The 25,281-nt window shown below is 38.0% G+C and overlaps 1 protein-coding gene across 3 annotated transcripts in view; it reads left to right on the forward strand.

Annotated features, from left to right (window-relative positions):
• The window catches only part of Pcdh15 (protocadherin related 15), a 933,441-nt gene that overhangs the window by 865,223 nt on the left and 42,937 nt on the right, over window positions 1-25,281 (forward strand). For all 3 annotated transcript variants that reach the window (XM_085842876.1, XM_085842877.1, XM_085842878.1), the window contains 2 exons: window positions 6,095-6,310; window positions 15,820-15,908. In XM_085842876.1, the coding sequence (XP_085699002.1) occupies window positions 6,095-6,310; window positions 15,820-15,908 (305 nt within the window). The remainder of the gene's footprint in view (window positions 1-6,094; window positions 6,311-15,819; window positions 15,909-25,281) is intronic.

Consider the following 25,281-nt stretch of genomic DNA (forward strand, 5'->3'; position numbering starts at 1 on the left):
ACTCATCTTCCTGATTGTTTAAATTCTCCATCTTCAGTCGTAAGGTCTATACTTATGATTCAGTTGATCCAAGGGACAAAGACAAGATAACTACAGTGTGATTTTGACAGGGGAGCAGAGGGGGACGGGAACTCCAAACCTAATGTCTCAAGGGGGAGGGCAAACTTGAAAATTCACCAGCAACTGAGGTTTCAGCCGTGATGAGTGCAGTGTGCTGTGATGAGTACTCATTGGGGTTTAATCTTCCTGAGACAGGACATTTCCCTAGGGTCGATGCCTCCGTGAGATTTAGCTCTAGAGCAGCGATCAGGCAGTGCACTGATCAAGGAATTTCACTAGCCTAAGAATTGAAGACAAATAGCCAAGTATGCCATCTATGTGAAACATGCACTTTAAAAGAAGTAAATTGAAGAGGAAAACAGAGAACTAGATATTGACATCCTTGGATTCAGTAATAAGTGGAGAGTTTTTTTTTTCTTTCTTTCTGTATATAGTATGTGGGTTTCAATTGAGGAGGAAGGTTTGGAAGACTGAGGCAAATGGGACTTGGAAACAAGGAAAACAAGAAAATATAAATAAAATCAAAGATGATTATGAAAATCAAGTGCATGCTCGCTGACCTCAATAAGAAATCAATTATTAATCTATTAAGTCTTAAGGGAGCTATAATCTTATATGTCTAAAATGACAAGTCTAAATTAATTGAGGTTTTGAGTGCTTAAGTGTCTATTTATTGACACAAACATATTAAAGAAAAGCAAACCCTTCTTGCTATTGTTAATACGAATTTAACAGCTCTAATAGTTAGAATCTCTAATGGTCATGCTGTTCTTAGCCATTAAATATAATTACATAAACATAATTTTCAGCACATCACAATCATAATGTAGCATATATAGATAGATAGATGCCTATTTACACCAACATATATGGGACATAATTCATCTCATTGACAGATAAGAAACGGAAGTTAAAAGTGAGTTTCAAAGAGGGGACTTATTGAAATCCCCCTCAACATAAAACAAAATGTAAGTGTAAGCAAACAAAATCTGTTTAGAACTATTCAGAGCAGAAAACAGAAAGCAGACAGTGATGATGCTCTCAATGATAAGGTGTTTATGCTGTAGACAGAATCTCTTATGAACACCACCTGTCAATAAAACAGCTGATAGCCAATGAGCTGGGTCAGGAAATCAGAAGGAGGTAGGACACTGGCAGGAAGATAGAGGATTCTGGGAAATAGAGATAAAAGAGAGACGCTAGACAGACCAAGGAGACAATCATGAACCATCATGGAGACGCTGAGAAGACCCTAAGGAAGAAGGAGAACAGAATAGTTTAAATGTGTTAAATAAGTAATGAGCTAGTCAAAGGGAATGAGCTAAGGCTTGTGGACTAGGTATTTAATAACTGTTAGTCTCAGAATCATTATTGATGGCCACTAAGGGGCCGGAAGGGAAAATGGATTTAAAAATTATTTTTTACAAGCTACCTTTGTACATCCTAACCCAAATTTCAAATTGTGTGCCGAGTTTTATGGATGGCATTTTGTGAGTCAGTATATATGTAAACATGTCATATTTTATCAGTTCTTTCATGAGAACATTTAATCCTTGTCTGTGTGTCTGTAGGGCAGGTTCTTTAAGCCATCTGACTCAGGTCTCTCAGAGAAGATACAGTCCTAAACTGAACTTGGGCACTCTAGGTGTTGCTCCAGAGCTAATCAGCTGCTGTCATTTTCTACTTTACCTCTATAGGCAACCATCATCCAACTCTATGTTCTTGTTAGAGAGAGGAGAGCGCTCCCAAAATCGAGAAGCTCCCAGCAGCTGTTCTGTGACTACCTCCAGAAGTGAGATGCTTAAGTTGCTGAGCTTAAGTTGGTGTCCCTTGAAATGAAAGGGGGCTAAAACTGTATAACACACAAAAACAGAGCATCAGGGATTCAAATATCTACCAAACCTGCTCTTGTAAAAAAAACTATATTTCATTTCTACTATTTTTATGATCATAATATGCAAAATTCTAAAATGATATTTCTGAGTTTTATATAGAGTGATGATTTGCTTCAGAAAAAGCTTACTACCAGAAACACCTCAGTCATTTATTATGAAATATGACTGGGTTGTGGTTTTCATGATGTAATAAATTAGGGAGCAAAACAATTTTTTTTGAAATGGGAAGTTAGTCAGGAACTGTGTGATTTAGTTAAAGTACCAAGCCACCGCTATAATTGTACAGTAACTATCTTTCCTATGTAAATTTCACCATGTTGCTAGCATTTATCTGCAAATTAAACAGAATTGAGCCTCGCAACCCAAACCTTAGTGAAAGACTTGAGCCATAGAGTAGGACTTGTGCTGCATCTATCTATAAACTTGGAAAATGAGCAAACCTAAGCAATAATACAGCCAGGTCAAGTGGCTTCCCTGAGGGATGGGGGTTTGACTAAGGCAGGAGTGTAAACATGAACGGCTGCAGAGTTTCAATTCTTAATATACATACTGACCCTATAGATATGCATATTTTTCAAAAATGTATTGCTCTGTACAGACATAACTTAATGTACTTTAGGCATGGCTATTATATTTCAAAGTTTATATTAACAATAGATTTCTTTCAAGAGAAACCTTAATGCTAACCAAAAGTTAAAGGTTGAATGAATCAAAATCAAATCTGTATATGTATGTGCTGGATGTATGTGTTTATGTATACGTAGGTGTGTGTGTGTGTGTGTGTGTGTGTGTGTGTGTGTGTGTGCATGTAGAAGCCAGAACACAACCTGTAGTGTTGTGCCTCTGTTGTTATTCATCTTGGGAGTCTCTCACTGGCCTGGAGTCACCAAGTAAGCTAGGCAGGTTGGCCAACACAGGAGAGGTAGAAACAGGAAAATCCCTGGGGTTCACTGGTCAACCACGCCCAGATTTATTTTTATGTGGTATTTGGAAATCAAACTCAGGCCTTCATGCTTGCAAGACCATTGCTTTATTAACTGAGCCATCTTCCCAGCCCCTTTTCCAAGCCTCTTTGGTTGATTGGACACTCAAAGCAAGTGTACTCAGAGTGTGGACAGTAATATCTCAGGTTAGTTGGTTTAGATTCTGAGCTTAATTTTAGTTGTGAACACTTTTTTTTTCTGCCTGCTATTCTCCATGAAATGAATATAGCCATCACAGTTCAACGCTCTAAAAGGTTAACTTTAATTACTCGTTCTTTCTCCTGTAAGTAAGAATAGAAAGCTAATTGAAATCTCATCCCTGGAACGCCAGTACCCAAACCCAGCTGTGCTAAGCTGAACATCAGACCACATGAGAAAACGAGCTGAAGTAGCATGCTTACCCTCCTCTCACCGAGGAACCTTAGCGACTGGAGTTATGCTGTTGCTGGGGGGACTTAAATGATGTAAGCAATGTAAGAAGAAAGAGCTCACTTTGGTTTGAGTTTGAGGATAATGCACATCATGCCTAGAAAGGCATGGCAGCAGGACCATGAGGCAGCTGGACACATTGCATCTGTAGTCGCCCAGATGGTTTCTGGTGTCCGAATGGCTTCCTCTACCTTTCCATCTCCTTTGGTTGGAGACACTAATCTAAGGAACCATACTGCCCACGTTTAGGGAGCATCTCCCTTCCTCCATTAAACGACTCTGGAAATGACCCCGCAGCCACGCCCATAGATGTTTCTCCTGGGTAATTTTGAATCCAGTCAAGTTGGCAACCAGAGTTAACCATGACATCAACTTAGGCAAGTTGTAATTTGTTTTCTGTCTCGAGTTGAAGTATCTGGGTTATTTAGTATAAGATACTTTCCTTGTTGTGCAAATGGGCCATCCTGAAATGCTTGAAATATTTGGAGTATATAGAAAGCCAAGTTAAGTTATACGATACTTAATAATGTGAGCTATTATTTCTTATAGTCATTGTTTACATACCAGCACTAACGCTCTGTAATTCAGTTAGATCAAGTGAGAATCCTGGTTCTTTTGCCACCTAAGCCTCATTTCAAATTCTTGGTGGTCATAGATGGCTAACTTCTGCTGCTAGGATTAGAACAGTTTGAGATGTTCCCTATCAGCACCCAGAACATTTTAGTAGACATCACTACTCCATATAACTAGAATGGTAGTTTCCCTTAGCAGTATTTTTCTTGCTATTAAATTAATTTGGTATATCTCTCAGAGTTTTAATGCAAACTAAAAATGCATACTATATCATGTTTTAGGTTAAGTGCTGATAAAAATATGAATAACCATGTAATAGAAAAATGCTGAAAAACAGAAATATGAATTATGTGTATCCTGAATAATTTACATGTAGCCTGATGACATTATCTGATTCTCTTATCCACAATGTTTTTAAATATGTGTTCTGTTTTGAATATATTTTATGCACTTGTCCACTACCCCAAACACAAAGACCATGGCAGAATTAGAAAAACAATTAGCTTTAGATGCCCTATCACAGCGTGCATTTCTTATCTGCATTTACTTCTTCCTGTTTTCCTCTTGCATTTGGCCTTTTCATGTTATATACTCAAAATTAAAAGTGAAAAATGTAATATGAAGGTTCACAGCTCCCACTCCAAATCCCTCTTCTACCTGTATTGTATTGGGGACTTTTTGGATAGCATTGGAAATGTAATTGAGGAAATTACCTAATTAAAAAAAAACACAGGAAAAAAAAAGAGTTAACTGGGTTATATAGACATTGGTCTCTTATTTGGATATATTATATATTTATTTATTTTCATTTTTTATAATGCTTAAACATTTTTTAAAGTGCTCTTTATTTTATGTGTATGGGTGTTTTGTCTGCACTGCATGGCTAGGTACTACTTTCATGCCCAGTGCCTACTATACAGGTCATGAGAGCATCAGGTCCAGGAACTGGAGTTACAGATGGTGCTGAGTTATCACATTGTTGCTGGGAACCTAACCTGGATCCTTCAGAAGAGAAGCCAGTGTTCTTCAGTCCTGAGAACCACTCCAGATCACACTATTTCTTTCTGAAGTGATTTGCTTTGAAATAAATCTGGAACTGACATCCAGAAAACTTCTCCTTAAAAAGAAGGCATAGAACCAATGCAATTATATTCTGTTCTTAGCCATTTTTAAGGGGGAAAAAAAAGGAAAATCTGAATAGTTATTACCTTTTGCTACTTAAGTGATACGAACCATAACTCCCTGGCACTAGGAACCTCGTTTAATCAGAGGAATTACAAAAGAGAAAGTTAGCATCTATCATACTCTGATTTTGCTACAAGATTAACTAGTTGGCATATATCCATAAAAGTATTTGTAAAAAACTATGTCTGACTTATTTTAATTTGATGTGTCAGTATACAGTTCTTTATGTCTCCTGCCTCTTAGACTACATGCTAGGTCAAAACTTTGATTTTTGTTTGTTTTTGGTTTTCCTTTTACTTTTGTTTGTGTTTTGTTTTATTTTGGAGGGAAAGAGAAGGTGAAGGGAGTGAATAGAGAAGTAAGAAGGGACCTGGTAGGAGTTGGAGGAAAGAAAAGCAATATATATATATATATTTTCAAGACAGGGTTTCTCTGTATAGCTCTGGCTATCCTGGAACTCACTTTGTAGACCAGGCTGGACTCAAACTCAGAAATCTGCCTGCCTCTGCCTCCGGAGTTCTGGGAATAAAGGTGTGCGCCATCACGCCTGGCATAACTAAAATATATTAATGAAAAAATTAGAGACAAAAATTACAAAAAGAATCTACTGAAAATATGGGGTGGGGGAGTACCCACAGTTATGTGATGATCTTCAAGTAACTAATCGATTCTACCATGCCCATCATTTGTATCCATAGCCTAAATTAGAATTCGTCCTCATAGATGTGTAAAACTTAATTGATTAACTCCCTGTGTGTTGTAGTAACTGTCCCAGAGCCATTGGGATGAAAACTATTTTATATGCAGAGGTAGCTTCTGCATATGCATAATGGTATTCAGAGAAATGGAATACTAGGAGAAATGTTCCGTGCTATTGTTACACAGGTAGCCTTAGAAGTAGAAATAAGCTTTCCTGTAGCTTTTTCTTCTTTCCAACTGACGATTTGTCATCTGGTTTTTTCTTCCCAGGCCACCGACAGGGACACGGGTAATTACAGTGCCATGGCCTACCGGCTCATCATACCGCCGATTAAAGAGGGCAAAGAGGGGTTTGTCGTGGAAACATACACAGGACTCATCAAGACAGCCATGCTCTTCCACAATATGAGAAGATCCTACTTCAAGTTTCAAGTGATTGCGACTGACGACTATGGGAAGGGGTTGAGCGGGAAAGCAGACGTACTGGTAAGCGCATGCGTGAGGGGCATGAGACACAAGCCTGGAGTGGGTGTTTTCTAGCTATTTGCATTTTCAATAATACTTTGAAATAGACTCTCTAAAATGTAAATCTTATTACATTTTCATCAGGATATATGGCCTTTCTAGTTAAAAAAGAAAAAAAAAACAGAATACATGTTGTGGTAACTTATATTGCAATATGCGTAATTTTCTTTGTTAGGCAGGATCTCCAAAGATGGTAGATGCTTAATTGAGTTGCATGTGTCTACATAAAACAGTGTCCCTTTCTTTTGTTTCTCTTGGGCTGAATATATTTTCAAGGGTAGATCATCTCAAGGGCAATTGGGTTCTGACTTTAGCCAAAATATCTAATACCAAAGAGGACACAGAGATTGTTTGGATTTCTCACTGATAAAACTAATAACAGTTATAACTTGGATGAGTGTTGAACATTTGTCATATCACGAAAGAATCCAATAAAACCTAACCTATCTATACTCCCATACATCCTAGTACGTTACACATCTTGTTTGGTTCTCATCTAGTTAACCTTCACCTACATGTAGGCATCAGGGATAAAATGGTATTTTCTCAGATGCTGGAGAACCCAAGTCACCAACATTGTGTACGTTGATAGTACTCTCCTTCAAAAGAAAGCTTCATTGTAGTTGAAACAGGCCAGTATCAGCCAAGGAACCTTTAATATAAAATATTACGGATGACACAGATTTTTAATCAAACACAGGCCTGTAAACCTTACATAAGATAATGTATTTTTTTCCTTTCTTATATTTAAGAAATGTATATTGTGGAGCTTAAGGGATAAACAATAAGGTTAGTGTGCTGAGTATAAATTAGATGTTATAGACTAAACATAAGGAACTATAGATAATCATTATGTATAATGTAATAGTGAAACATGTGAACAATATGAAGCTCACGCTTTATGTTTAAAATTCAAAGTAATTGTATAGTAACTATAAACCATATGCTTAATGTATGTGTGTCTATGTATTTATACTTGGACATTTACTAAATATTTATATGTTTGTGAAGAAATACATTCATTTCAAAGAAATCATAATATGGTTTATGTATATGATATATATATATATGTATATATATATACACATACATACATATATATTTCTATTACAAGCAGACAGCATCAGGAAAGTCATTGCAAAAATGATTTTCATAGTAACACATGCAAACGTTTTTGTTAAGAGAAAGGCCATATAAAGTCCATATTCGGAGGGTGTGAGGGTGACTGATGTCAAAACTAAGATGGTAGATGAGGACAGGACTGAGTAACTCAGTCACTCAGTATGCAGCGCATGAGAGGGAACACAGATGATGGAAGGCTTAAAGGCAGAAGTCAGTGGTTTATGTGAGACATGGAAGCCACGTGAAATACCTAGAACTGTTTGCTAAAGCAGTAGATAGTCGTTGAAGGCGGTTAGTAAGAGTAGAGTGTAGCCGGGCGTGGTGGCACACGCCTTTAATCCCAGAACTCGGGAGGCAGAGGCAGGCAGATTTCTAAGTTCGAGGCCAGCCTGGTCTACAAAGTGAGTGCCAGGATAGCCAGAGCTACATAGAGAAACCCTGTCCCAAAAAGAAAAGAAAAGAAAAGAAAAGAAAAGAAAAGAAAAGAAAAGAAAAGAAAAGAAAGATAAAGAGAGAGAGAGAGTAGAGTGTAAGGCATGTCTTTATACCATTTATTACTGTTACTTTATCAAGGGAGGGTTCTTATAGTCCATATGGATTCTTTGCTGGTTTTGTTTAGTGTGTCCTTCATGCTGCTCACTGATATGATCTTCAGGCTACAATGTGGTCGTTTCTCAATCTTTGCTCTTTCCTCAGTGTCCAACCTCTGCTCCCCGCTCCCACCACCACCCCACCCCTGTGATCTTCCTCCACAGGTTGGCTCATGTTTTTTAAGGTTATTCTTCCCGTGTTCCACACCATACTTCCTTGCGTTCCTTCCCTTCATGACTCCTGGCTCCATCCTGTTCCATCATTTGAAGCTATAGTTACCCGTGTCATCACTTCTAAACCGTCATTTCAAACCTCCCACCCTTAATCATGATATCGAACATACCCATACAATTTCAGCACTCTTGTTCCCAGCAAGACATTCAATCTATCCTAATTGAATATTTTCCTTCTCATACATTCTCTTATGAGAAACCTACATGTTCCCCATGCTTGATTAACTAATACATGGTGCTTTAATCAATTCAAATAAATGGCCCATGATACAAAAAGTAACTTCCTTTCCTTGCATATTCCTTAGTCACGATCTCTGTGGAAACGAAGCCAATGGATTTGTTTCATTGATTTACATACAAACCCATTGAGGCTGAAAAGTCCTGTACTGTCATTCTGTGTGTTGTAAAGCCAGAGAAGGTAACAAAATCCTCCAGTATAAGAAAACCCAAGTGTGAAAAGTTTGAAAGCGAACAAATGCAGATCTGACCCTGAGAATTCTCAGAGTGTCACAGAGGCAAGTGTCAGTGTACAGAGTCAAAAACCTGGCATCTTTGTCCATAAAAACATGTCTTCTTGGGAAAGAAGAACCAGAGAAAGCAAAGGATTTTTGTTTTTGTGTTGTATATCATCTGGTACTCCAAGCATCTACACAGCAAGCTCATGGTCAGGGGAGGTGGGCTCCATGGTTCCCAGTCAATCCCCAGGTATAACATCATTCTTTGTATTGTGCTCCATTGAAAGAATATAGAATTCTGACTCTCTCCTCCTACAAGGTCTCTGCTCATGCTGACAGTATCTTGAGAAAATGTGCACAAAGGTATGCTTACCTACACCTTAAATGATCTCATTTGTCTAGTAGCCAGGCCAACACCTTGGGTTTGGTTACTTACCATATCACCGTGACTTCTTGTTTACTTTGCTTGGTTTATTTTCTTCGCATCTGGCTGCATTTATGCTTGACAAGGCTCAGGCCATGTGTTCTATTTATTGTCTCTCTCACTGACTTGGCAAGATGTTTAGTAGCCTAACTTTAAAATATCATCTATGTAATAAAATGCTCAAATCTCACAGCTGATTCATAAATAGCAAGCACTATCTGTCTCTATCAATCATCTACTTTCATTTTTCTATCTATCATGTGTCTTTCCACCAATCATCTGCCTAGCTATCAAAAACAACTAACACCTTTAAATATTTTGTATGACAAATTGGAAAGTATAAAAAGAAATGACAGCTGTCCCCCCCCAAAAAAGGGATTCAATTTGAACTACCCATTTTTTCATAGAATAAATAATTTTTTATTTGAAGGAACAACTTAGAGACAAAATATGTTTATTCAAGATGAATATTTAAAGTCATTTACAGAAGAATGAATGAAGTAAGTCTTTCATGTCAAGGGAAACAACTGGCAGTAATTTTTTCTGATGACAGCATTGGAGCCTTCCAGTTTGAATCATGACACTAAAAGGCTTGTGTTTCCCACTGTGAACTTGACAGCTTCTCATTATCCAGTGACTATTCTGATGAGATTAGTGGTCATAATTAAAAAACATTTCTTTTTTCATTTTGTATAATGAAATGTGTCAGTATTTGAAAATTTTGAACTAATATTATCCAAATGGCAAAGACAACATGTTGAAATTCATCATAATGTCAAACATGGGAGTACACTCCTGTAATTCAACCTTTGGAGATGGGCAGACATGAAAATACAAAATTCAAGGCCACCATCAGGTACATACAGAGTTCTAGCCCAATCTAGGCTATGTGAGATTGTTGTCTAAACAGAAGTAACAAAATATTGATTTGAAGTACAGACAAAAGATTCTCTAAGAACTATAAGAAAAATGAATAGATTTTCATATGTGTAATTATTGCTTCGTATTTCAAATGAAATCCGGGGTTGTAGAAATGAACATTTAAATTTTGGTACAGTCTCAAAGAAGAAAATGCACAATGGTCTGTTGTAGTAATTATTTAATCTTAGTTGGCAGTTTCTACCCTGCCTTTGATCATTAAGTTTCCAGATAAAAGACACAAAACTTGTATATTTCTAATAATCCTTAATTAGCACTAGAGCTGGTCAGATCTACCTCACAATCAAGAACCCTAAGATATGACTTTCCATGCTCCATCTGGGCTGCTAATATTCCAAATGGCCTGTCCTCATGGCCAATTCTCATGAGCATTTACCCCATGGTTTCTTCTCTCTATTCTCTCTCTTCTCCTCAGACCTCAAACCCGGGAACTAGAACTCTACCTATCTCTCTTCTGCCCAGACATATTGGCTATTGGCATCTTTATTCAACCAATAGTTTTAAATTAAGGAGCAAGGTCACATAGCATCAATTGGTGTATGTGAGGATACTCCTATCACTGGGACAACCAAATCTTTGGGGCCAGTATTAGCATTATAAAACAGAGCAAAAGACCAAACCTCAACAGTGATCCTAGAAAGGGCTAATAAACCATTCCTTTCATTTTACTACAAGCAAACTCCAGTTATGAAGCACAGTCACAGTCCATGAGGAGAGGACAAGTGTGGGCAAACACTGTCTATTGGTCTCATGTAGGTGCTGAGCACCATGACATGCTCTGGGCCACAGTGAAGTCTGTGGGAAGTATGAGAGGAAACTGGATTCTAAAGACTCCATTGACAAAGTCAAACGTCTCCATGGGGCATTTCATATGATTACATGTTGGAGATAGTATCCAACATGTGTTGAACTGTTTTAAATACTTGATTAAAGGCATAATTAAAACAATTTTGTTAACATTTATCTTTCTAATATAAAGTTTAAATTTCTAATGTGAATTTAATATTATGTAGGGTCAGTTATTAGTGACTCAGTGCATGTTCTATAGGATGGCAATGTTGACGTTTACAGGATTAAGCAAAGGAGGTGAAGAAATGGCTCGTAAGGAAGAACTAAATGACCTAGATGTAAAATATGTACATAACAAAGCTGTCACTAGACCTTTGTGACAGTCACATGCTTCTTCTCTTTATTTTGATCACAGTTATTCTTACTCTGTCACGCAATGCATCCCAACAGGGTACACGTGAATATCTCTAAAATATTTGAAATCAGCCTGTATAGAGAAAAAGCAAGCAATTATATAATGGTATTTTAAGTTATAATATAGTATGTTGTAAATTTTTGGAAATATTTACATAGTGATTTCAATGTATAATTAAGACAAATATTATATTCTTAAATGTTTACATGAGTTTAGGGCAGATGGTTTAAAAGGCAAAACTCAAGATTCAGATTTCTTTAAACACTAAAACCTAAGCTATAATTTATTATTCTCCTTGTAGTAGTATCTTTTATATATAAATCCCAGCAGTGATGCATTCTTCTCTACCCACCCAATGTTCTGGGTTCCCGAATGAAAGACACACACATACACACACACACACACACACACACACACACACACACACACACACACACACACTCAGAGAGAGAGAGAGAGAGAGAGAGAGAGAGAGAGAACCTAAACAGCTCAATGGCTGGGTCACTTCCTAACCTCCATGTGGCTACTCCACCTCCCCCCAATATTCCCGAGTTATTACTTACTAAATCCTATATTTTATCTTTGTTGCCCTAGACCCAGTAAAGCAGCCCTCTTGGGCTGCTCTTGCCCCAGCTCTACATGGTAGCTATGCTCTCTGTCCCATACTTTCTCAGGTGTGGCATCTCTCCTCTCCTTTCCTCTGCCTGGTTGATCTCCTTCTTTTTCCTGCTGTACTCCCAGAAGGAGAGCAACCATTAAGATGAACAGCTATCAGAAGATATGCCCAATTACCAAGTGTGAATTTCATTCTTTTTCTTATATAAAGCAGAGACATCAATTCAACTCAACAACCAAATCTTAACTGTCAGCATCACACACTGCTGCTCACTCCAAGTCTGGATGGAGCCTTTGTTGACCTAATAAGCATTGTTTCTTGCTGTGTTGGATTGGCAAGAAGTAGCACAAACAATAAACCTCATCAGAAGAGGCCAAAACAGGCAGATAAACAACAGTCATTAGTCCACACAATTCCCCAACACTTTGAATGTTTATAACATAGTTCCTTGGACTTGGGTTAGTTAGCACTCCCTTGATTAAATCCTACTTTTACCCAAGGTAAGAAGGCACCAGTTTGATTGTCCTGTGTTCTTGCTGTTGCTTCCTTCTACCCATTCATTCAATGATTCCTTTCCTCTACTCATTCATTCATTGAGTCTTTTCCTTTACTCATTCACTTATTGATTCCCTTGCTCTACACATTCATTAATTGATTCCTCTACTCATCCATTCATTGATCCTTTTGGTCCTTGTTCAATATAAGACTTGAGAAATGTGCCCAAGCTTTAGTCTTTTCAGTATGTAGTATACCTGATTTTTGGATCTGTATTAATAAAAATCTGGTGTAAAATTCATACTTATACAAAGTCAATAATTGGTAGAGGGTGTTGAGACAGGGTCTCATTCTGAATCCCAAGTTTACCCCTCCTCCCAGGTGGGATTTCATACATGGTATACCACCATGCCTGACCAAAGGGGTAACTTCTAAAGTGTCTGCTGAAGGCCCAATTTATGAAGGTATGGTAAGGTGCGTATGGGACCATGAAAGCACTAAATAATGAGACCCTCCACAGCCCTCAATGTCACCTCAGCATCCTTTCTGAAAGTATAAGTAGGAATTGTTTCATCACCAACTCCCTGGGATAGCTCTTGACCCTGAGGTAGATGCCAGCAGCAAGGGAGAGGACAGGGCTTCAGCCTACAGAGATTGGGATCTAATTACTGCACTCCCTGTTGTGGCTGCCTTCCTTCAGACTGCTGGTGCTGACTGGAACCCTGCTGATCTTTCCTAGTTCAATGTTAAAAAAAATAAAGGGAAGAAAAAAGAGAGGGAAAGCAAAAGAAGAAAGGGGTCAAAGATAGAAGGAAGAAAAGGGGGAGGGAGAAGAAAGGAGAGAGGAAGGGAATGTGGAGGAAGAGAGGAGAAGGGAAGAGGGTGAAAGAGATATGCAAGTTTTAGAACCACACTCCTATTTTGCCCATTTTACTACTAAAAACTCAAAAACAAAGAAAATTTCTGTGCATGTAGGTGCAGCTGCCTATAAGGAGTGAGAAGCATGGAGTTCAAACTGCCCACTGCTTGACTGTTGCTGTATAAAATGGATTCTTAATATAGACTTTGAAATGATATATAAGCTTCACACCATATTAGGCTCATACAAAGTTTGAACAGTCTCCTATTGAGCTGTGAATATTTTCTGTAATATCTCAGACTTATTTCCTTGGAAACCTAAATGGTGCAGCAGGTCTGGACAGGTTTTCCTACTTGGCAATGCTCAGGGGAGGCCAGCAGAGGCTGGTCCTCTCACAGGAGCATCCGCCCTCAGATTGCAGATTTCTGCTTCCCATGAGTTATTATTTTGTCTACTTTTGTTATTTAAATTCCCTGTCTGATTCCTAGAGGTATCATAAACCCATCTATTAAGAACTGCATTTAGATAACTTGAAGCCAATATGAAAATTATAAGGCAATGTGAATGCACTTCCTACCATAAATTATGTTGTGATGTTTGGGACTAACTAAAATCAATCTGGAGTATCCAATTTTATGGTTCTAGTGAGAATACACTAATGCTACTGTAATAGTACATGGGTATGTGAAGGATTGTTTAAGATTTGACTTCAGATTCTTATACAAATATTTGGCAACAGTACAGCATATGACCTATGTAGCAACACAGCCCTCACATAAAAGAATTGATTATTAAACTATAGCTATGGTGGGCTAGAGAAATGGCTCAGCTGTTAAGAGCACTAGCTGTTCTTCCAAAGGACCCAGGTTCAAGTCTACATGGTACGCACAACTGTTTGTAGCTCCTGTTCCAGGGAATCTGACACACTTATACAGGCATATATGCAGGGAAAACACAAATATATATAAAAATAAATAATTTTTATTTTAGAAAAAGAGCCTCTAGCTATGACATATCCTTTGATCTCTGTCTTAGTTAGGGTTACTACTGCTGTGACAAAACACCATGACCAAATTGAGGAGTAAAGGGTTTATTTGGCTTGTATATTGCAAATCACTCTTTACTGAGAGAAGCCAAGTCAGGAACTCAAGTACTGTAGGAATCTGGAGGCAGAGGCCATGAAGGGGTGCTGCTTACTGGCTTGCTCCTGATGGTGCTCATCCTGCTCTCTTATAGCACCCAGAACCACCAACCCAGGGAAAGCAGCATCCACAATGGTCATGGCCCTCCCACATCAATTACTAATGCCCTATAGGCTTGCCTACAGACCAATTTTATGGAGGCAATTCCTCAATTAAGTTCCCTCTTCTGAAGTGACTCTAGCTTGTGTCAAGCTGACAAAAACTAGCCATCAAAATCACACAACAAATACTCTAGTGTTTTATGGTTTTCTCATTTAGATGGGAGTCATATTATAACTACTTGTGAAAGTTGAAAGCTGTAGGGTTCTTAAGAAAAATTAAGTAGAATGCAGTCAGCATAGAACCACTCCTTTTACTTTATATAATCACAGAAGGCTCTCATCGAATACTAAAAATGTACAGCATAGCCATCAACTCTTGCTAACATTGCTCGTTTTAGTTTCACTGTAGATTCGTAAGCAGTCATCCCCATGGCTTAGAGTCAACAGGATAGACATGAGGACTGTATGTGAGAAGCCTGCGGAATCAGATACTCTAACCCTCTTTACCTTCAGAGTATCCGTTACAAAGAATACATTATCTTTGGATTTAAAAATTCTAAATGGTATTGTTATTCTGCTGGGTGTTTCTTACAAATGAAATCATGTACAACCAAAGTTCCACTCCTGTGTCACTGTCTTAGTCACTGTTCTATTCCTGTAAAGAAATACCATGACCAAGGCAACTATTAAAAGAGAAAGCATTTATTTGGGGGCTTGCTTAAAGTTTCAGAGGGTTAGTCCATTATCATCCTGGGGGAGAGCATGGTGGCAGGCAGGCAGACACTGGAGCAGTAGCTGAGAGCTACATTCTGATCCATTGGCAGAGTAAGGGAAACTCTGGGGTTGGCATGGGCTTTGGAAACCTCAAAGCCCACTGAGCCAGTGACACACTTCCTCCAACAAGGCCACACCTTCTAATCCTTCTAATCCTTCAAACAGTTCCATTCCCTGGTGACTAAGCCTTCAAATATGAGCTTAGAGAAGCCATTCTTATTCAAACCACCACCAGTTGTCATAGGTTTTAAAAAGGAAGCTCAAAGCCAAAATAATGAAAACCACTTAGCATCTAAGTTTTAGGTCCACAGCAAGTCCTCTACTGATTTCAAGTAGCAATTTATTCCTGATACCAATAGGAAATTGTGTAACTTTTCAAAAAAAAAATATCCAGCAGTGAGTTAAAAACAAGAAGCTACAAAATTCTAGGCATAATAGGGAACAGATAATATTAATATTTAAAAATGTAAATTTCCACAATTAGGAATTAAATACATTCTATTTTCACTTTTCAGGTCTCCGTGGTCAATCAACTGGATATGCAGGTCATTGTCTCCAATGTGCCCCCTACACTAGTGGAAAAGAAGATAGAAGACCTTACAGAGTAAAGGATTTTGTTTGTTAATAGATTTTCTCCATATAACTATAATCTTAGTTTGAACCATTTAAATTACAATATTCAAATTAGGTTTTGAAAATACTTTCTTCATGCTAATTTTGCTTATTCATTTCCCAAGCTGTAAAGTTTCACTAGAAGTAGGTAAAGGTTCTGAAAGTACCTTCAGGTAACAGCGGACATTAGACTGAGGCTAGCCAAAGGTTTAAAATACTTTGATGCATTGACAAGACTACAGAGTGCAGCATAAGCAAGGATCAGACACATGGTTTGAATACATGCCTTGGAATGGCCATCCAAGGTCATCCAAAAATGAAGTCCTTGTTGTCTGACCGTTTGGTTGTTTGCTCTCCATTGTTCCATGATGTCAGAGAAAGATTTACCTTCAATGGTTGGATCTGATCCCACACGGAGAGGGTCATAAGTAATGAATGTCAATCATTTAAGGCTAACAACGACTTTATACAGCTCAAGTTTAGAAGGAATAGCTTATAGGTCAGCTATACCTGAGTTCCATTCTGCTTGTGCTGTGGGCAATGTCCTAGCATCACAAAATGTTCAGGTTTGTTTCTCAGAAGTTGTAGCTCTATAGACTATTACAAGTGTCATTACAAGGCCGCCTCTTGAGTGGGATGTTTTATATTTGTATGTCCTGCATTTAAATTTTTAATTGCACTTTTAGACTCTGAAGATAGACAAGGGAGATTCACAGGATCTCTTAGTCCTTCTTCCCAGATGGGTACATGGAACCAAACTCCTTTCTGCTTTCAGATTTAAATAAACAAATATAAGTAAATTTTAAAATGTGATATTAGCTTATCAGTTTTATGTTCTCTGCTTCCTTAATATTAGTTTGGTAGCAACTTCATTTGTCATGTTTGACTTAAATATAATTGTCATCATTGATCTATTTTTATGCTTGTGATGAACTACTTGTGAGTCTCTTTTTGGACTTCAGGCTGATATTGAACTTTTTTTTTTTTTTATCTTGAACTCTTAATGGTCCCTGCTTCAGCTTCCTATGTGCTAGGGTATAATGTTTGCTCCATACTGGCTTGCTATTTCTTATTAACTTTCTATTCTTTAATGTTCTGGTGTTGTCAAGGATTATCAAGCCACAGTTGCCCCTTTAACCTGTTACCACTTTCTACTTCTTGTGTTCATATCTGTGCCTTCTGTTGGATCCAGGCAGATCAACGCCAACTCTTGCAGTAAACACACATACACACACAGAAAGAAAGAAAAACCTTAGGTCTAAATGCATAGGAAAAATCTTCAGATATTTAGTTTCTTTCTTAACAATAAAACACTATGTGACATACAGTAGAGCCTGTCTAGCACATGCCATGTTCCCTTGCGTACTTTGTGGAGATTATTTCAGGTTTTGTCCTTTTAACATTTGATGGCACACAAATGCCCCATGGGGCAAGGACTATCACTAGCCACAGGTAGAATAGAGTATTTTATTTACCTCTACACTTCATGGACAGATAAACCCCATTGTAATATTGGCTGATGGCACCTGAGAAACTGGGGGGGGGGTCCCTGTTTCCTATCTAGTTTTGTTCCATGTATAGACACATGCTCTCTCATAACACCAACTGAAAGAAAAAACAAAAACAGCGATACCCTGTCTCCCCACTAGCTATTTCGTCTGTTTTACTTTGTTCTCCAAGTATTCTTTAATGCTCCTGTAATTTGTCCACTTCTCCTTTTATTATAATCTAATGAATCTATTAATGTGACTCAATGCTAGCTTCTCTCCAGTTTTAGGAGGCATTTGATGCACTTTGTTGGCTGCATATTTAACCCATACAATCACTGTGCTCTTCCCGTTGTATTGAAACAAAATATGTTAAATTGAAACCCAAAGTAATGAGACAGATGTATAATTCCTTAAGTGTTTATAAGATTTAATGGCATAAATGGAAAGCCCTGAGATCCTGAGATACACGTATAATTGCAAAGGAAACTTTGACGTTAAGGTATTTTACTTGTAATGGTCTTTCCCAGATTCAGTTTTAACATTTGTTGATAAGGGCTAATAAGGCTTACATGGTTGATGTTGAGAGAACTAAATTAGGTAAGGTGATAAGAATCAAGAGCACACAGAGTGATTACTGTTCTGTGTAAACTGGGCTGGTAGATGAAGTCAGTGGGTTCTGACAGAGAGGGACCAGGCTTTTGTACAGTGTTTTAAGGGAGCAAAGCTTTGTACTAGAGAGCAGTTTATTAATTCATGTGTATATGTTTGAATACGGTTAGAGCTTCGTGGCCTCTGGTAGCATATGTAATTCTTGAAGTTGTGCTTTCTCATTTTCAAAAGTGGGATGAAGACATCTTGTTGATCCTTAGAGAATTACATATTCTTAGACAAGGTAGATGCATGTGTGCCTGCTTTCCTTTTATCTCCATTCTGCTAAAAATAATACACACACATACACACACATACACAAACAAACACACACATACACACATATACACATACATACATACACAGATACACATACATACACACGCATACACACATGCATACATACATGTATACACACACATATACACACACATAAACACACACATACACAAACAAACACACACATATGCATATACACACATACACACACACAATTTTACCATCATCAGTATTTTAAAGTATATTATTGTTGAACATACACCATAACTTTTTTAACTCATAGAAAAGATTCTATATCCATTAACTAACAGCTGTCCCATACCTTCATCTGCTGGTCCTGGTGCCCACACTCTGCTCCTAAGACTGTGAAACTGACCTTTTAACTCATGCTGGGGAGTAGAAACATATATGTCACCTTTTGTGACTGACTTGCTTCCTTTGGCCTAACGTCCTCCAGATTCATCTATTTTGACATGTGACCATATCTACTGTGATTCAACTATTTGAGTGTGTTAGGTTTAAGTAATTTTTCTCTGGTCACATGGGCCCCTCCTAATTTTCTGGCTTCTATCTTCCCTTACTCCACACATATATTAAAAATTATAAGTTACAATCCACATATAATAGAGAACAGGTGGCCTTTGTCTGTCAGGGCCTGAATTACATTACATTCTTCTTTATCCACACCCAGGCCAACATTTGTGCTCATCTTTTCTTGAGGTTAGTCACTGTGACCATGGCAGAGAAGCATCTCAGAGTATTGGTAGCATGAGTTTCCCTGGCAGCTAACAATGCCAAACACTGCTAAAACATTAACTGGCCATTTGTATTTCCCCCTTTCAAATATTCTGTTCGGTTCCTCAGCCTATTTTTGTTTAGACTGTTTGTTTTCTTAGTGATTGGGGTTTTTTAATTCCTTTTATATTCTAGATACTAATCCTCTATAACATGTATAAGTGACAAGGCTTCTGTGCTGGTCTATAGGCTGCCTGTTTACTTTATTAGTTATTTCCTTTACTATACAGATGATTTTAGTTTTGTGTTGTCTTATTGTCATTAAGGCCTTATTGTATGAGCTACTGGACAATGTGTCTTAGCCTGTTTCCCCTGCTTTTTTCTCTAGCACTTTGCGGGCTGCGTTATGTTGTAGTTTTTGATCCATTTGGAGTTTATCTTGGTACAAGATGAGAATCAAGGGATCTGGATTCATCCTTTTATCTGTAGGTATCCCATGTTCTCAGCACCATTTGTCCAGTCTCCAGTGAGGACTCTTTACATCTTTGTAAAGAAAAAAAATAATAATTGAATGTATCTGCAACAGTCTCCATCTGAGTATTTTATTTTATTCTACTGTTAACATGCCTGTTTTTGTGCCAGTACCACGTGTTTTTTTTTTTTTGTTTGTTTTGTTTTTTTTGCTTTTTTAATCACAATGGCTCTTCAGTGTAACTCAAAAAGAGAGATGGAAATACCTCTGGCATTATGCTTTCTTTTCAGGGGTTCTTTAGCCTTCTAAATGTTGTATATCCAAATGAATTTTAAGAGTTTTCTGTTTATGTCTGTGGAAATGATTTGGATGGTAAGGATTATATTGAATCTATAGAATGTTTCATGTGGTGCCTATTTCCCAGTATTTTCTCTTTCAATCTGGCACATGAAAGATCTTCCCAATATCTAGTGTCTTCTTCAGTTACTCGCTTGAGTATTTCAAAGTTTCATTGTGAAGGTCATTTGCTTCCTTGGTTAGGTTTAGGTTTAGTATTATTTTTGTGTGTGTGTATGTGTGTGTGTGTGTGTGTGTGTAGTAATTTTGAGCAGCTTTCTTTCCATCATTTCTTCATTGGTATCATTGTTGCCACTAGATAGGAAGGCCACACACAGACTTCGGTACATTGATCTTATGTGCTGCCGCTTTGTTGAAAGTTTTCATTAGATCTAAAAGGCTTCGAGAGAGAGAATCATATCCTTTGTAGAGGGCAATGGTTTGACTTCCTACTTTCTGATTTTTATCTACATCTTTGTGTTCTTGTGTTATTGGTGTTATACTTAGTGAAAGCAGGAGTGGAAAGTTTTATGTTATTCATGATTTTAGCAAATCGAAGGATTCATGTCACCACTGTCTTCCCAGCGTCTGTCTCTTCTCTGCAGGGATAATGTGAGCAGCTTTCATCCTCCACGCATGCCTTTCCACCATGACATGTATACCTTGCTCCACACCTAAAAAGAGAGTCAGACAGCCAGCCAGCCAGCTACGAACAGAAAATGTCAGGGAAAAACAAATGTTTCTCTTTAAGTTGATCCACTCAGGTGTTTTGCCACAGTGATGAAAACAAAGACCACAACATTCTTGGTAATTTTTTTCTTTCAACACAAAAGGAACTTACTTATTGCTTTTTCTGAAATATTAAGTTTTTACTTTATTTTAGCAGGGAAGGATGGACCCCTTCCATTTGCAAGAAGATTGAGGTATTTGAAACTCATTGCTTATAAGAAGTCATATTTCATTCCTGGATTGAAAATTAATGTATAATTACCTTTAGAAAGCATTTTGCATCAATCACCATGTGCAGGAAGTAATATCCTCTTTGAGATATAATACAAGTAAATGCATATGTATATCTAGTTTGTACTAAAAGTATCCTATGGTAGAATTTTAATTACTGGCAGTTATTAAACCAACAAAATGAGAAAAAAACAAAAATAAAAATCATAACAGACAAACTAAAAATGAAAATCAATATGGTCTTACTGTTTAAAGCTCCCACTAGATATCTCTGTGTAAAAATTTCTGTAGGGTACCCTGTTTGTTTGCATTGCTTATTCTAAGATTGTATTCTTTTTTAAACATCCATGACAGTCACCGTTCATCCATCTTCTCTACTCTGAATTCTTATAATCAAAACTATATCCGTTTCTATTGGGAGAAATACATTTACAGAAATATAGCAAATTGATTAGCTTTTTGATTAGATGTGGAAAGAGAAAAAATTAAACACAAATCTACTCTACCTTTCTGTGCTTCTTGAACAATATAGCAATAATAGATTAAAAAAACATTAAAAGCTTAGCTGTTATGTTTAAGTGGTGTATTTTGTAGGAATCATTGTGATGTGTGAGTGTGTGTGTGTGTGTGTGTATGCACATAAGCACAGGCATGCATAAGCATCCATGTTTGTGGGTGCACACACTCATGTGCATGCGTGCAAAGGATATTGGCAGTTCTGCTCGATTACTCCATGTTACTTTTTGAGACAGGGTCTCTTGCTAACCCTGAAGCTCTCTGCTTTGGCTAGTCTGTTCAGCCAGTGAGCTCCCCAGTTCACCAGTCTCTACCTCAGGATGCAGAGGTTACAGGCACAGGAGGCCATTCCTAACATTTGCATGAGTCCTGGGAAATTGAATTTGGGTTATCTTACTTCTAAGAAAAGCATTTTTATCTACTGAGAACTCTCCATAGTCACCAGAATCAACAAACCCCCAAAACAACAAGAAAACGTCCTTTTTCGAGTTGTCTATTTAACTGGATTTTCATTTTTAAAATACCTTGAAAATTAAGGGAGAAAAAAATGTGGAATAGCCAGCCCTAAATATCATCAGCCTGTTTTATTCTCTCTAAATATAAGATTATTCAGTTCAGCTTTTGTTTTAAGCATTTGCACCAACTACTCTAAGTACTAGGTAGGAGGCAGTTTTACTATGAAAATGGGTGCAGTGCTAGCCACTGTTCTGTGAGCTGCATAGTCCCTTTTCAGAGATGAACTAGTACAGTGACCCCTGTGAAGTACCTCACTTTCCATAGATACAAAGTGAATAATTTAGCATTGTGATATTTTATGCTCTGAAATCCAGAAATTTCATCAAATAGAACAGCATATTATTTTATAATGCAACCCAAGTCAGAGAGTGTCAAATCAATGAATCTTTTACTCAGAACTGTGTTCTGAACAGCAGCTATCGATTCTGTATCCTCTGAATCATGCTTACAGTTTTTTCTCTTAAATATCTATGGTTTATTCATGTTTTTTTCTGTCTGAGCTACTGCTCAGACAGAAATTCAACCACTTGCATTTTAAAACACTCCATTTGTATCAGTAATGATAAATAGGGTGGTAGATGCTTTTATTTAGTTCTCCTGTGTATTGGCCACTACATCGAATTATTCTTAATGAACCAGGCCATCTCTCTCCAAAGAGAATGAAATAGTTTATAGTGACTTAGACAGTCTATCTGGATAAGATACATTGAAAAAATTAGTACAGAAAAATAAAAGGAAATGAAAGACTCCTCAGAAGCATGCAGGCCAGATTGCTGGGCTTATATAGTAAACAAATCAAATGAACAAACAAACAATAATGGTAACAAGAGAATTTGTCTCAAACAGGGTGGGAAATAAGGACTGATGTCAAGGCTTTCCTCTGACCTCCACGCATGGGCCATAGCACACACACAACTGAAAAACAAGAATGGGAAAATGTCAGGAGAGGGAGACAGATCAATTGGTAAAGTGTTTGTTTGTGCAAACGTGAACCCTGAATATGGATCCTCAGTACCTGTGCTCACAATGAACGCAAACAATAGAGAGGCTACAGATCCTTCCATACACTACAGAGAAACCGCAAGACAGTGATCAATCACTACAGAGCCTTCTGGATACCATAGAGCAAACAGACAGTGGGCAAACACTACAGAGCCTTCCATACCCCACAGAGCAAACACAAGAGCCTTAGCAGTCACAACAGAGCCTCCCAGATACCATAGAGCTGCAAGACAGTGAGCAGATCCTTTATTCAGCAGCCCATAGCCAGCACTAAATGAATTCAATAGTATCTCATTGGGCTCATGATGCTTTGTCAAGTTTTTGTTTTTTTGTTTTTTTGTTTTTTTTTTTATGGGGGAGGGGAGGGAAGGTTCTTTTTTTTTTTTTTTTTTACGTATTTTCCTCAATTACATTTCCAATGCTATCCCAAAAGTCCCCCATAGCGCCCCCCACTTCCCTACCCACCCATTCCCATTCTTTTGGCCCTGGCATTCCCCTATATTGGGGCATATAAAGTTTGCAAGTCCAATGGGCCTCTCTTTCCAGTGATGGCCGACTAGGCCATCTTTCGATACATATGCAGCTAGAGACAAGAGCTCCGGGGTACTGGTTAGTTCATCATGTTGTTCCAACTATAGGGTTGCAGATCCCTTTAGCTCCTTGGGTACTTTCTCTAGCTTCTCCATTGGGAGCCCTGTGATATATCCAATAGCTGACTGTGAGCATCCACTCCTGTGTTTGCTAGGCCCAGGCATAGTCTCACAAGAGACAGCTATATTTGGGTCCTTTCAGCAAAATCTTGCTAGTGTATGCAATGGTGTCAGCGTTTAGAAGCTGATTATGGGATGGATCCCTGGATACGGCAGTCTCTAGATGGTCCATCCTTTCATCACAGCTCGAAACTTTGTCTCTGTAACTCCTTCCATGGGTGTTTTGTTCCCAATTCTAAGAAGGGGCATATTGTCCACATTTTGGTCTTCATTCTTCTTGAGTTTCATGCGTTTAGCAAATTGTATCTTATATCTTGGGTATCCTAAGTTTTGGGCTAATATCCACTTATCAGTGAATACATATTGTGTGAGTTCCTTTGTGATTGTGTTACCTCGCTCAAGATGATGCCCTCCAGGTCAATCCATTTGCCTAGGAATTTCATAAATTCATTCTTTTTAATAGCTGAGTAGTACTCCATTGTGTAAATGTACCATAATTTCTGTATCCATACCTCTGTTGAGGGAAATCTGGGTTCTTTCCAGCGTCTGGCTATTATAAACAGGGCTGCTATGAACATAGTGGAGCATGTGTCCTTTTTACCGGTTGGGACATCTTCTGGATATATGCCCAGGAGAGGTATTGCTGGATCCTCCGGTAGTACTATGTCCAATTTTCTGAGGAACGGCCAGACTGATTTCCAGAGTGGTTGTACAAGCTTGCAACCCCACCAACAATGGAGGAGTGTTCCTCTTTCTCCACATCCTCGCCAGCATCTGCTGTCACCTGAATTTTTGATCTTAGCCATTCTGACTGGTGTGAGGTGGAATCTCAGGGTTGTTTTGATTTGCATTTCCCTGATGATTAAGGATGTTGAACATTTTTTCAGGTGCTTCTCTGCCATTTGGTATTCCTCAGGTGAGAATTCTTTGTTCAGTTTTGAGCCCCATTTTTAATGGGGTTATTTGACTTTCTGGAGTCCACCTTCTTGAGTTCTTTTTATATATTGGATATTAGTCCCTTATCTGATTTAGTATAGGTAAAGATCCTTTCCCAATCTGTTGGTGTTTTTTTTGTCTTATTGATGGTGTCTTTTGCCTTGCAGAAACTTTGCAGTTTCATGAGGTCCCACTTGTCAATTCTCGATCTTACAGCACAAGCCATTGCTGTTCTATTCAAGAATTTTTCCCCTGTGCCCATATCTTCAAGGCTTTTCCCCACTTTCTCCTCTATAAGTTTCAGTGTCTCTGGTTTTATGTGAAGTTCCTTGATCCACTTAGACTTGACCTTAGTACAAGGAGATAGAAATGGATCCATTCGCATTCTTCTACATGTTAACAACCAGTTGTGCCAGCACCATTTGTTGAAAATGCTGTCTTTCTTCCACTGGATGTTTTTAGCTCCCTTGTCAAAGATCAAGTGACCGTAGGTGTGTGGGTTCATTTCTGGGTCTTCAATTCTATTCCATTGGTCTATTTGTCTGTCACTATACCATTAACATGCAGTTTTTATCACAATTGCTCTGTAGTAAAGCTTTAGGTCCAGCATGGTGATTCCACCAGAGGTTATTTTATCCTTGAGAAGAGTTTTTGCTATCCTAGGTTTTTTGTTATTCCAGATGAATTTGCAGATTGCACTTTCTAATTCGTTGAAGAATTGAGTTGGAATTTTGATGGGGATTGCATTGAATCTGTAGATTGCTT

The sequence above is a fragment of the Mus caroli genome, unplaced genomic scaffold, assembly GCF_978045245.1.
Source record: "Mus caroli unplaced genomic scaffold, Mus_caroli_1 scaffold_9, whole genome shotgun sequence".
Taxonomy (NCBI): Eukaryota; Metazoa; Chordata; class Mammalia; order Rodentia; family Muridae; genus Mus; species Mus caroli.